This window comes from Lipophrys pholis, assembly GCF_963383615.2.
Source record: "Lipophrys pholis genome assembly, chromosome: 7".
NCBI classification, from domain to species: Eukaryota; Metazoa; Chordata; class Actinopteri; order Blenniiformes; family Blenniidae; genus Lipophrys; species Lipophrys pholis.
The window spans coordinates 33,152,485-33,166,393 of NC_137638.1; the positions used below are offsets into that span (position 1 = coordinate 33,152,485).

Genomic DNA, 13,909 nt, shown 5'->3' on the forward strand with positions numbered 1-13,909 from the left:
ATATCATCACATACTGCGGAAAGATCCCAATGAAAACACAGAAAACATATAAAGAGCAACAAAATATAAAGGAGGAGACGGACCGAGTTCCATTGTGACATTTTAGAGCTGAAGGTGGAGGTGATAGAACGTTAATGCTCAGAACCACCAGCTCTCAGCAACGCTGGGCCACATGAGCACAGAAGCACAGAAGCTCTTTGAAGCAATGAGATTATTTGGAACAGATCAGTGAAATGAGCATTCCATCTCTCTGAGGATCACTTCACCTCATTAAAAGTGACTCAAAGGTCTCGGATGATTCGTCCTCTTCTCACAGTCCAGATGATGTCCAAGCTGGAAATTAATCACTAAAATAACTTGGTGATAAAAATCCAAGGTGGTGCATTGTGAGGCGAGGACATAAACAAAGGTATCTGCAGCCCCTGAGGCATTTCAAATCACAACAACATGGCCGCCAACCCTGCACTCCTAAAATGGACAGTCATTGTCAGCGCCAGTAGATGTTACTATCTGCTGGGTGGTGGACGTCCTCATATTCTGCAAAGGGGCTCAAAACAGATGGAGTCCCAATAAAGCTGCAGGACTCTGGGAGGAGACGCCACGGCACCAAGGACCAGCCGGGAAAACACAGTACCTGGGATGTTGTCACTGTTTTAACCTGGACCTGAACACCATCAGTATGGGTGGGCCAGAATACTATAGCAATACCATGTCAATACTATAGCAATACTATAGCAGTACCATGACAATACTATACCAATACCATGTCAATACTATAGCAATACCATGTCAATACTATAGCAATACTATAGCAGTACCATGACAATACTATACCAATACCATGTCAATACTATAGCAATACCATGTCAATACTATAGCAATACTATAGCAATACCATGTCAATACTATACCAATACCATGTCAATAGTATAGCAATACCATGTCAATACTATAGCAATACTATAGCAGTACCATGACAATACTATACCAATACCATGTCAATACTATAGCAATACCATGTCAATACTATACCAATACCATGTCAATAGTATAGCAATACCATGTCAATACTATAGCAATACTATAGCAGTACCATGACAATACTATACCAATACCATGTCAATACTATACTAATACCAGACCAATACCATGCCAATACCCTGTCAATCAGCCATGAGCACTGACTGAGCCCTTTGCTGAGCTAACAGCTGACTGATGTCTGTGGACTAGTCCCACAGAATCCTCTCTGGGTTACTGGTCCAGGACTATCCAGGACTTCTGGTCCTAATGGTCCTACAGAATCCTCTCTGGGTTACTGGTCCAGGATTATCCAAGACTTCTGGTCCTAATGGTCCTACAGAATCCTCTCTGGGTTACTGGTCCAGGACTAGCCAGGACTTATGGTCCTAATGGTCCTACAGAATCCTCTCTGGCTTTCCTGGTCCAGGACTATCCAGGACTTCTGGTCCTAATGGTCCTACAGAATCCTCTCTGGGTTTCCTGGTCCAGGATTATCCAGGACTTCTGGTCCTGTCTGGTCCTACAGAATCCTCTCTGGGTTACCTGTTCCAGGACTACCTAAGGACTTCTGGTCCTATTGGTCCTACAGAATCCTCTCTGGGTTACCTGGTCCAGGACTACCCAGGACTGAAGTGTCCTTGTTTGTTACTGACCTCTTTTCTGCATGAAACTGAAAAGCTCATCAAGAAACTCTTTGCGCTTTTCGTCGTCATCCAGCTCGTACAACTGAAAAGAGAAGAACAAGAAACAATTAAAGCTGTAAGCAGCCTTTGACCAGGATCTTGTACTCTGGCCTCTGGCCCTTCAGGGTCGGCCTAATCATGGCCTCTGGCCCCTTTAAATATTCATCAAACATACATTTTCAAGGTTTTAACAAAAAAGGGCTTTTATTTTGCAAAATGTTGGAATCTTTTATTTTGAAAGCCTACTAACCTCTAATCTAGCTAATCCCTAAATATAATTTTTTTAGGGATTTGCTGTCATTTTAAATAAACAAGGACTTTTATTTGGAAAAATGCAGGCTTTTATTTTGAAAGCCAACTCACCCCGAGCCTAGATAAACACTTCATATCCAGTTTGAAGTCAAAATTGTACATTTTATGAACAAGGAGTTTTATTTTGAAGGACCTCTGGGCTTTTATCTTGAAAACCAGCTCAGCCCGAGCCTAGCTAAACACTTAATATCCAATTTGAAGTCAACACTGTAATGTTTGATAAACAAGGACTTTTATTTTGAAGGAGTTTGGGGCATTTATTTGGAAAGTCAGGACATGCAGGTGAAGTGGTCAGTTCGATAAACATGGTATGACGTAATCCTGGTGTGAATGATGTCACAGTGTCTGACCAGCTGCAGGTAGTGATGTCATCACAGTGGGGAGAGGACGGATTTTATCCACATATTTTGGAAACAACTCCTCTGAATCCACAGTTTTTGGGCAAATATTTTGATAAAATTATGATTTCTTGAGAGTAAAATTTGTCGTCTTTCAGTCTGTGTGGGTTTGGAAGCAGTCAGATGTAAACTTTAGACACTAGGAGGCGCAGTTTGACACAGACGCACAGTTTTGCTCCATCAGACTCAATGATAACTGTTGCTTCAAATCGCGGATGAAAAAGAAATTACTGCAATGTTCCCTCGTCAAAAAGCTCCTGTTTTCTGGAATATTCCCCTCATGTCACATCGTCTTGTTCAGCAGGTTCTTGTCGCGCTTCTGATCTGCTGGTTTTGAAGCTCAGAGTCACGCTTTAGCCTCAGTCACCTCTTATTCGAGGTGTTCTGTCACAGCTGTTTTTGAGGAGATCTTGATTTTACATGTATTTGAATGAGAGGAGGGAGGTGGAGGGAGGCGGAGGGAGGTGGAGGGAGGCGGAGGGTGGAGGGTGGAGGAGGGAGGCCGAGGGTGGAGGAGGGAGGCGGAGGGAGGTGGAGGGAGGCGGAGGGAGGTGGAGGGAGGCGGAGGGTGGAGGAGGGTGGAGGAGGGAGGCCGAGGGTGGAGGAGGGAGGCGGAGGGAGGCGGAGGGAGGCGGAGGGTGGAGAAGGGTGGAGGAGGGAGGCCGAGGGTGGAGGAGGGAGGCGGAGGGAGGCGGAGGGAGGCGGAGGGTGGGGGAAAGAGGCGGAGGGAGGTGGAGGGATTCGGAGGGAGGTGGAGGGATTCGGAGGGAGGTGGAGGGATTCGGAGGGAGGTGGAGGGATTCGGAGGGAGGTGGAGGGATTCGGCGTTCGGAACTTTGATGGCAAATAAAAAGAAAACCGCTGGACTAGTCAAAAAGTTGAACTGAAATATTGAGCCGAAAAGTCTCCTCTCTAATTAAATAGTGTTCTGAAGCCGATACGATATTCGCCCTCAGAGATAGTGTTTGCAAATCTTATTTTGAAAGGCAAATTGCAGACTTCCTGTTGGATTTATGTCAATGGAACCAGCCCATGATTTGTAGGTCTTGATGAGACGAACAATTGAGTTTTGGTTTGATCACTCTACGACATTCCTACGGGCCGTGGTCGCTGTGTTAGTGTTGCAAAAAACGGAAATCGGACACTTTCCGTTTTTTGGTTTTCTGATCGAATCGAATGGCCGGTACACGGACCGTCCTTTCCTCCCTTTTGGGCTCGGTCCCTAGAAACAATCGGGTCCTCGCCTCCGTTTCGGGCTCGGTCTCTTAAAACAATCGGGTCCTTGCCTCCCTTTCGGGCTTGGCCCTTCAAAACAATTGGGTCCTAGCCTCCCTTTCAGGCTCGGTCCCTAGAAACAATCGGGTTCTTGCCTCGGTTTCGGGGTGGGTCTCTAAAAACAATCGGGTCCTTGCCTCCCTTTTCGGGCTCGGTCCCTAGAAACAATCGGGTCCTTGCCTCCGTTCCGGGCTCGGTACCTAGAAACAATCAGGTCCTTGCCTCTGTTTCGGGCTCGGTCCCTAGAAACAATTGGGTCCTAGCCTCCCTTTCGGGCTGGGTCCCTAGAAACAATTGGGTCCTTGCCTCCCTTTCGGGCTCGGTCCCTAGAAACAATCGGGTTCTTGCCTCCGTTTCGGGGTAGGTCTCTAAAAACAATCGGGTCCTTGCCTCCCTTTCGGGCTCGGTCCCTAGAAACAATCGGGTCCTTGCCTCTGTTTCGGGCTCGGTACCTAGAAACAATCAGGTCCTTGCCTCTGTTTCGGGCTCGGTCCCTAGAAACAATTGGGTCCTAGCCTCCCTTTCGGGCTGGGTCCCTAGAAACAATTGGGTCCTTGCCTCCGTTTCGGGCTCGGTCCCTAGAAACAATCGGGTTCTTGCCTCGGTTTCGGGGTGGGTCTCTAAAAACAATCGGGTCCTTGCCTCCCTTTCGGGCTCGGTCCCTAGAAACAATCGGGTCCTTGCCTCCGTTTCGGGCTCGGTACCTAGAAACAATCAGGTCCTTGCCTCTGTTTCGGGCTCGGTCCATAGAAACAATTGGGTCCTAGCCTCCCTTTCGAGCTGGGTCCCTAGAAACAATCGGGTCCTTGCCTCCCTTTCGGGCTCGGTCGATAGAAACAATCGGATCCTTGCCTCCGTTTCGGGCTCGGTCCCTCGAAACAATCGGGTCCTTGCCTCCCTTTCGGGCTCGGTCCCTAGAACGGTCGGGTCCTTGCCTCTGTTTCGGGCTCGGTACCTAGAAACAATCAGGTCCTTGCCTCTGTTTCGGGCTCGGTCCCTAGAAACAATTGGGTCCTAGCCTCCCTTTCGGGCTCGGTCCCTAGAAACAATCGGGTTCTTGCCTCCGTTTTGGGGTGGGTCTCTAAAAACAATCGGGTCCTTGCCTCCCTTTCGGGCTCGGTCCCTAGAAACAATCGGGTCCTTGCCTCCGTTTCGGGCTCGGTACCTAGAAACAATCAGGTCCTTGCCTCTGTTTCGGGCTCGGTCCATAGAAACAATTGGGTCCTAGCCTCCCTTTCGGGCTGGGTCCCTAGAAACAATCGGGTCCTTGCCTCCCTTTCGGGCTCGGTCCCTCGAAACAATCGGGTCCTTGCCTCCCTTTCGGGCTCGGTCCCTAGAACGGTCGGGTCCTTGCCTCCGTTCCGGGCTCGGTCCCTAAAAACAATCGGTCTGGTTCCTAAAAACAATCGGGTCCTTGCCTCCGTTTCGGGCTTGGTCCCTCGAAACAATCGGGTCCTTGCCTCCGTTTCGGGCTCGGTCCCTCGAAACAATCGGGTCCTTGCCTCCCTTTCGGGCTCGGTCCATAGAAACAATCGGGTCCTTGCCTCCCTTTCGGGCTCGGTCCCTAAAAACAATCGGGTCCTTCCCTCCGTTTTCGGCTCGGTCCCTAAAAACAATCGGGTACTTGCCTCCGTTTCGGGCTCGGTCCCTCGAAACAATCGGGTCCTTGCCTCTGTTTCAGGCTCGGTCCCTAGAAACAATCGGGTCCTTGCCTCCCTTTCGGGCTCGGTCCCTAGATACAATCGGGTCCTTGCCTCCGTTTCGGGCTCGGTCCCTAGAAACAATCGGGTCCTTTCCTCCCTTTCAGGCTCGGTCCCTTAAAACAATCGGGTCTCCTTACCTCCCTTTCGGGCTCGGTCCTTCGAAACAATCGGGTCCTTTCCTCCCTTTCAGGCTCGGTCCCTAGAAACAATCGGGTCTCCTTACCTCCCTTTCGGGCTCGGTCCTTCGAAACAATCGGGTCCTTTCCTCCCTTTCAGGCTCGGTCCCTAGAAACAATCGGGTCCTTGCCTCCGTTTTGGGCTCGGTCCCTAATTAAGTGTGGTCACCAAACGTCAGCGCCGTTTGTGGTTTGAGGTTGTTTACAGCAGCTCAAAGACTTCCTCTAAGAAACTGTCTGGGCAACCTTGAGCTCAAAGCCATTGAATGGGGGGATGGGGGTGGGTGGATGTGGGGGATGGGGGTGGGTGGTGCGGGTGGGGGATTGGGGGTGGATGTAGGGGATGGGGGGGGTGGATGTGGGGGATGGGGGTGGGTGGTGCGGGTGGGGGATGGGGGGTGGATGTGGGGGATGGGGGGGGTGGATGTGGGGGATGGGGGTGGGTGGTGCGGGTGGGGGATGGGGGGTGGATGTGGGGGATGGGGTCCGGGAAACGCTTGATGGTCATAAATAAGTGTTTGACGTCAGCCAGGTCTTTGTCAGCTCTCATCAGACCATCACATCAGCGTTTCATATTTACCCCTCTAGGAGCTCTGCTCTCACATCAGCGTTTCATATTTACCCCTCTAGGAGCTCTGCTCTCACATCAGCGTTTCATATTTACCCCTCTAGGAGCTCTGCTCTCACATCAGCGTTTCATATTTACCCCTCTAGGAGCTCTGCTCTCACATTAGCGTTTCATATTTACCCCTCTAGGAGCTCTGCTCTCACATCAGTGTTTCATATTTACCCCTCTAGGAGCTCTGCTCTCAACGTCGGAGCTTCTCAAGTCGGGGAAGCAGTTTTTATTAATGCTTTTATTAATGCTCAAACGGTTACATTAGCAGATACCTCTGGTTGAAGAACACATGTGTGCTATAACTATGGATGGGTACCTTTCACATTTGAACAAATGCAGTACCGATACCCGGTACCTGGGAATCAATACTTATCGTTACCAGTATTCAGTACTTTTTTGTTTAGGTGGTAATAAATGTTTATTTGTTTAATAATCGTGAAATCTTTCAATTTAACATATTTATTTCTCAATATACAGTATAAACTTTTACAAATATATCAAAACACCATACAACTGTTTGTACTGTAACATCACAGTTGTTTCACAAATTTATGAAATCCCTGAACTAGAACTACGAAGTGTTTTTTCTTAATAATACACAAATTAAAATCCAGCTCCGCCTCCTCCTGTTCCTTTCCCCTCTGGAGACATTAATCTGTAGATCTGTGACAATAGATCTACAGATTAGTGATGATAGAGCTGAGAATGTCAAATTGTGCACTCTTCTGTCATGAGAAAAATCTAATACAATAGTGGCCAACGGGCCACATGCTGCTCTCTACTCATCAGGCTGCTCTCTACCTGTCAAGCTGCTCTCTACCCATCAGGCTGCTCTCTACCTGTCAAGCTGCTCTCTACCTGTCAAGCTGCTCTCTACTCATCAGGCTGCTCTCTACCTGTCAAGCTGCTCTCTACCCATCAGGCTGCTCTCTACCTGTCAAGCTGCTCTCTACCTGTCAAGCTGCTCTCTACTCATCAGGCTGCTCTCTACCTGTCAAGCTGCTCTCTACCCATCAGGCTGTTCTCTACCTGTCAAGCTGCTCTCTACCTGTCAAGCTGCTCTCTACTCATCAGGCTGCTCTCTACCTGTCAAGCTGCTCTCTACTCACCAGGCTGCTCTCTACCTGTCAAGCTGCTCTCTACCTGTCAAGCTGCTCTCTACTCATCAGGCTGCTCTCTACCTGTCAAGCTGCTCTCTACTCATCAGGCTGCTCTCTACCTGTCAAGCTGCTCTCTACTCATCAGGCTGCTCTCTACCTGTCAAGCTGCTCTCTACCCATCAGGCTGCTCTCTACCTGTCAAGCTGCTCTCTACCCATCAGGCTGCTCTCTACCTGTCAAGCTGCACTCTACTCATCAGGCTGCTCTCTACCTGTCAAGCTGCTCTCTACCCATCAGGCTGCTCTCTACCTGTCAACCTGGTCTCTACCTGATAGGCTGCTCTCTACCTGTCAGCCTGCTCTCTACCTGTCGGCCTGCTCTCTACCTGTCAGCCTGCTCTCTACCTGCCGGCCTGCTCTCTACCTGTCAGCCTGCTCTCTACCTGTCAGGCTGCTCTCTACCTGTCAACCTGCTCTCTACCTGTCAGCCCACCCTCTACCTGTCAACCTGCTCTCTACCTGTCAGGCTGCTCTCTACCTGTCAACCTGCTCTCTACCTGCCGGCCTGCTCTCTACCTGTCAGGCTGCTCTCTACCTGTCAGCCTGCTCTCTACCTTTCAACCTGCTCTCTACCTGTTAACCTGCTCTCTACCTGTCATGCTGCACTTTACCTGTCATGCTGCTCTCTACCTGCTAGGCTGCTCTCTACCTGTCATGCTGCACTCTACCTGTCAGGCTGCTCTCTACCTGTCAGCCTGCTCTCTACCTGTCGGCCTGCTCTCTACCAGTCATGCTGCTCTCTACCTGTCAGGCTGCTCTCTACCTGTCAGCCTGCTCTCTACCTGTCAACCTGCTCTCTACCTGCCGGCCTGCTCTCTACCTGTCAGCCTGCTTTCTACCAGTCAACCTGCTCTCTACCTGCCGGCCTGCTCTCTACCTGTCAGGCTGCTCTCTACCTGTCAGCCTGCTCTCTACCTGTCAGCCTGCTCTCTACCTGCCGGCCTGCTCTCTACCTGTCAGCCTGCTCTCTACCTGTCAGCCTGCTCTCTACCTGTCAACCTGCTCTCTACCTGTCAGCCTGCTCTCTACCTTTCAACCTGCTCTCTACCTGTTAACCTGCTCTCTACCTGTCATGCTGCACTCTACCTGTCATGCTGCTCTCTACCTGTCATGCTGCTCTCTACCTGCTAGGCTGCTCTCTACCTGTCATGCTGCACTCTACCTGTCAGGCTGCTCTCTACCTGTCAGCCTGCTCTCTACCTGTCGGCCTGCTCTCTACCTGTCATGCTGCTCTCTACCTGTCAGCCTGCTCTCTACCTGTCAGCCTGCTCTCTACCTGTCAGCCTGCTCTCTACCTGCCGGCCTGCTCTCTACCTGTCAGGCTGCTCTCTACCTGTCAACCTGCTCTCTACCTGTCAGCCTGCTCTCTACCTGTCGGCCTGCTCTCTACCTGTCAGGCTGCTCTCTACCTGTCAGCCTGCTCTCTACCTGTCAACCTGCTCTCTACCTGCCGGCCTGCTCTCTACCTGTCAGCCTGCTCTCTACCTGCCGGCCTGCTCTCTACCTGTCAGGCTGCTCTCTACCTGTCAGGCTGCTCTCTACCTGTCAGGCTGCTCTCTACCCATCAGTCACCACATTAACATGACTGGTATTCACTGTGTCACCAGTCCCTTCAGCTTCACTTGTTCACACTACAACACGTGGTCTGGTAGTGAGAGATGGAGGTTTAGACTGATGGAGGTTTACTGATGGAGGTTCAGGCTGATGGAGATTTACTGATTGGGGTTTACGGATGGATGTTTAGACTGATGGAGGTTTAGACTGATGGAGGTTTACTGATGGAGGTTCAGATTGACGGAGGTTTAGACTGATGGAGGTTAACTGATGGATGTTTGGACTGATGGAGGTTTAGATTGATGGAGGTTTACTGATGGAGGTTCAGGCTGATGGAGGTTTAGACTGATGGAGGTTTACTGATGGAGGTTCAGATTGACGGAGGTTTAGACTGATGGAGGTTAACTGATGGATGTTTGGACTGATGGAGGTTTAGATTGATGGAGGTTTACTGATGGAGGTTCAGGCTGATGGAGGTTTAGATTGACGGAGGTTTACTGATGGAAGTTTACTGATAGAGGTTTACTGATGGAGGTTTACTGATGGAGGTTCAGACTGATGGAGGTTCAGGCTGATGGAGTTTTACTGATGGGGGTTTACTGATGGAGGTTTAGACTGATGGAGGTTCAGGCTGATGGATGTTCAGACTGATGGAGGTTCAGGCTGATGGAGTTTTACTGATGGGGGTTTACTGATGGAGGTTTAGACTGATGGAGGTTCAGGCTGATGGATGTTCAGACTGATGGAGGTTCAGGCTGATGGAGGTTCAGACTGATGGAGGTTCAGACTGATGGAGATTCGGACTGATGGAGGTTTACTGATGGAGCCACAGTCCAGCCAGGAAGCTTGTGGAGCCCAGGGCAGCGTTAACAGGCTCCGGATCAATACTGGAAACAGACCCTGACCTTTGGACTCAGTGGGACTGAGAACCAGATGATAACTGATCATTTCCTGTCGCCATATTAAAGCACCGGTGCAGGTCAGCACGCAGAGGGAGGTGTGTGTGTGTGTGTGTGTGTGTGTGTGTGTGTGTGTGTGTGTGTGTGTGTGTGTGTGTGTGTGTGTGTGTGTGTGTGTGTGTGTGTGTGTGTGTGCTGAGTGGCCGCGCTGCAGGCGGTCCGAGGTTCGGGGAATGTGTGAAGGTAAAGGAAGAGCAAGCGATGGGAGGATGTTAAGTGCAGAAGTGCAGAGCGGATGACAATACTGCAGATCAATGGGCAGACAAAGATCAACCTGAGGCTGAAACACACTGAAACATACTGCAAACACACTGTAACATACTGCAAACACACTGAAACTGGCAGTACTCCATCATAAACACTTCACCTCATCTACTGAAACCAGCAGTACAGTTAAGCCTCTGATGTAGGGACGTCCTCAAATCCAAGGCCATGTCTCCTGAAGACTAGTCTTCTCTTCAGAGGGACATATATATATATATATATACACACACACACACACACACACACACACACACACTGCATATATATATAAGATGTATACAAGATAATTATTAAATCAGATTTAATGTACTTCAGGGACCACATACAGTCAGTTTCATCCTGAGTGGACCAGACTGGTAAAATATTACTATAAAAACCTTTAAATTTAAACTTCAAAGTTTTTCTTTATTGTTGTCACAGTGTGTGTAATGAAATGATCTATATTTTAACAAGATCAAACAGTTCGTTCTGAAAATTATCACAATCTCAACATGAAGTCAATTTTAATGAAACATTCTGGTGTAAAAAACAATGAAATGTTAAAATGAAACTAGTATAAATCCTCTATAAGCTCCTTGCTTGGTGGGACCAGACTGGAGCCTCTTGGTGGGTTTTGGTCCACGAACCTTATGTCCTCTGCTGGGAAGGGAAAGTCAAACTCACCCACCCTGTGCGCCAGGCCCCGACCCTGCACAGGGATTGTCGGGGTCATTACTTTATGGACTGAGCATGGAAGTGAGCCCGGAGTGTAGTATGGATGTAATCATGTATCACCCGCGGCCTGAATATTCTAATAATCGGGTCCAGCCCAAGTATTTTGGCCGTGTGTGTTGCTCAGCTTCAAATTTTCCAGGAAAAACTGTCCATTGTCCGTGGTTCGGCAGGTTGTCCGCTCATTACGGTGTGTTAACAGTTAAATATGTGTCCGTGCACAGCGATGTGTCCGCTCAGGACAGGTTGTCCGCTCCTACCGGGTCCACTGCTCAGAGGTTCTACTGTGTACAGTATTTTCTTGACTATAACTCACATTTGTCTAACAGTGCATAGTGAAGCGGAAGTCAGGTTTGACGTATTAGTATTAGTAGAAGTATTATTGGTTGGATTGGGATATGAGACACTTTTATTTTTTCATGTCCAGATAGAACTGCACTGATGCAGCAAAACATTGTTGGGACTGAAGGTGGCTTCAACACTTGCCAGCAGGGGGCACACTCCTCATGTTTCACCACCACCACTCACCAGCAGGGGCAGGCCAGAGTTTCACACCTGGATGTTAAATCCCGTCCCAGGCCCAAACTCGCTCCTATTGGTCACAGCTGGATGACAGGAAGTTGGACCCAGGACAAAAGTCTTCCAATCAGGCCCCTCTCATTGTTCCTGGAGAGCGAGCTGCTGAGCAGACGCTCGCTCTCCAGCCGCCGCAAAGGAAGCGCCAAGACCAGCAGTGGATTGAAAAGAGCCGAGGCGGCAGTTTGAGCTTGGTGGAGGAGAGGAACCAGTTTGTTTTGAGTTTTCTGTGGTAAACTCTGTGGGACCCAACGAGGATGCCAGGACACCAGCTGGTCCTGGACATCGCCACCGCCATGTGGACAGCCACTGTTTCTTCATCTGTACGCCACCGTTCCTCCGCTGGGAGGCCGGGATGGTGGACTGGACCTTCAGAGGACGCTGTGCACACAAATCCAGGAACCGTACTGTAAACACAGCTCTCTGGTGTGTGTGTACTGCTCTCTGGAGTGTGTACCGCTCTCTGGAGTGTGTACCGCTCTCTGGTGTGTGTGTACTGCTCTCTGGTGTGTGTACTGCTCTCTGGTGTGTGTACTGCTCTCTGGTGTGTGTGTACTGCTCTCTGGTGTGTGTACCGCTCTCTGGTGTGTGTGTACTGCTCTCTGGTGTGTGTACTGCTCTCTGGTGTGTGTACCGCTCTCTGGTGTGTGTGTACTGCTCTCTGGTGTGTGTGTACTGCTCTCTGGTGTGTGTGTACTGCTCTCTGGAGTGTGTACCGCTCTCTGGTGTGTGTGTACTGCTCTCTGGTGTGTGTGTACTGCTCTCTGGAGTGTGTACCGCTCTCTGGTGTGTGTGTACTGCTCTCTGGTGTGTGTACTGCTCTCTGGAGTGTGTGTACTGCTCTCTGGTGTGTGTGTACTGCTCTCTGGTGTGTGTACCGCTCTCTGGTGTGTGTGTACTGCTCTCTGGTGTGTGTACCGCTCTCTGGTGTGTGTGTACTGCTCTCTGGTGTGTGTGTACTGCTCTCTGGTGTGTGTACCGCTCTCTGGTGTGTGTGTACTGCTCTCTGGTGTGTGTACTGCTCTCTGGTGTGTGTGTACTGCTCTCTGGTGTGTGTACCGCTCTCTGGTGTGTGTGTACTGCTCTCTGGTGTGTGTACTGCTCTCTGGTGTGTGTACCGCTCTCTGGTGTGTGTGTACTGCTCTCTGGTGTGTGTGTACCGCTCTCTGGAGTGTGTACCGCTCTCTGGTGTGTGTGTACTGCTCTCTGGTGTGTGTGTGTACTGCTCTCTGGTGTGTGTACCGCTCTCTGGTGTGTGTGTACTGCTCTCTGGTGTGTGTGTACTGCTCTCTGGTGTGTGTACTGCTCTCTGGTGTGTGTACCGCTCTCTGGTGTGTGTACCGCTCTCTGGTGTGTGTACCACTGTCTGGTGTGTGTACTGCTCTCTGGTGTGTGTGTACTGCTCTCTGGTGTGTGTACTGCTCTCTGGTGTGTGTACCGCTCTCTAGAGTGTGTACCGCTCTCTGGTGTGTGTACCACTGTCTGGTGTGTGTACAGCTCTCTGGTGTGTGTACCACTGTCTGGTGTGTGTGTACTGCTCTCTGGTGTGTGTACCACTGTCTGGTGTGTGTACTGCTCTCTGGTGTGTGTACTGCTCTCTGGTGTGTGTACCACTGTCTGGTGTGTGTACTGCTCTCTGGTGTGTGTACTGCTCTCTGGTGTGTGTGTATGATGATGGATGGATGGATGAATTGATGGATGATGGATGGATGAATTGATGGATGATGGATGGATGATGGATGGATGAATTGATGGATGATGGATGGATGATGGATGGATGAATTGATGGATGATGGATGGATGAATTGATGGATGATGGATGGATGATGGATGGATGAATTGATGGATGATGGATGGATGATGGATGGATGAATTGATGGATGATGGATGGATGACGGATGGATGAATTGATGGATGATGGATGGATGATGGATGGATGAATTGATGGATGATGGATGGATGACGGATGGATGATGGATGATGTACCTGCTTTTATAAATGTACTTCACAATGACAGTAATTCATTTCCAGATGTACGTGTACGTTCAGAGCTGCAGTGGAAACTACTCATAATAATCCTAATAATCATAAAATAGTACTAATGTGATCTATAGTCTAGATTTACTGTAGTGAGTGTTGGAGGAGGTGAGCTTGCTGTCCCGCTCTCTGTGTCCTCATGCTAGAGCGTCTTCTAGTTCTCCCACTACCTTCTGCTTTGTCATTAAAATAGATTAAATAGGCGAAGCGATGGAACAGGTGTGCTCCATTCATTAAACACCAACTAATCCCTCACCGCTCCACCTCTGCCCCTTCCTGTTCAGTCCACCGCCCCATTACACCATCACCACTTAAATCTCTGGCCGTTCCAACATAATCCGGCTAATAAGACACTCACAGGTCCCTCTTAATGGCCGGGTCACCGGGTCAGCGCCGAGCAGCTCAGGGCTGCTGCTCAAACCATTCAGGACCAGTGGAGGACCAGTGGAGGACCAGCGGAGGA

The 13,909-nt window shown here is 49.7% G+C and overlaps 1 protein-coding gene across 1 annotated transcript in view; it reads right to left on the reverse strand.

The window, feature by feature from the left end:
• arid3c (AT rich interactive domain 3C (BRIGHT-like)) overlaps positions 1–13,909 on the reverse strand; it is a gene marked incomplete at both ends in the record, with an annotated part of 148,730 nt that overhangs the window by 68,284 nt on the left and 66,537 nt on the right. The window contains one exon of the mRNA XM_080467465.1: positions 1,674–1,746. Coding sequence (XP_080323591.1) covers positions 1,674–1,746 — 73 coding nt within the window. The remainder of the gene's footprint in view (positions 1–1,673; positions 1,747–13,909) is intronic.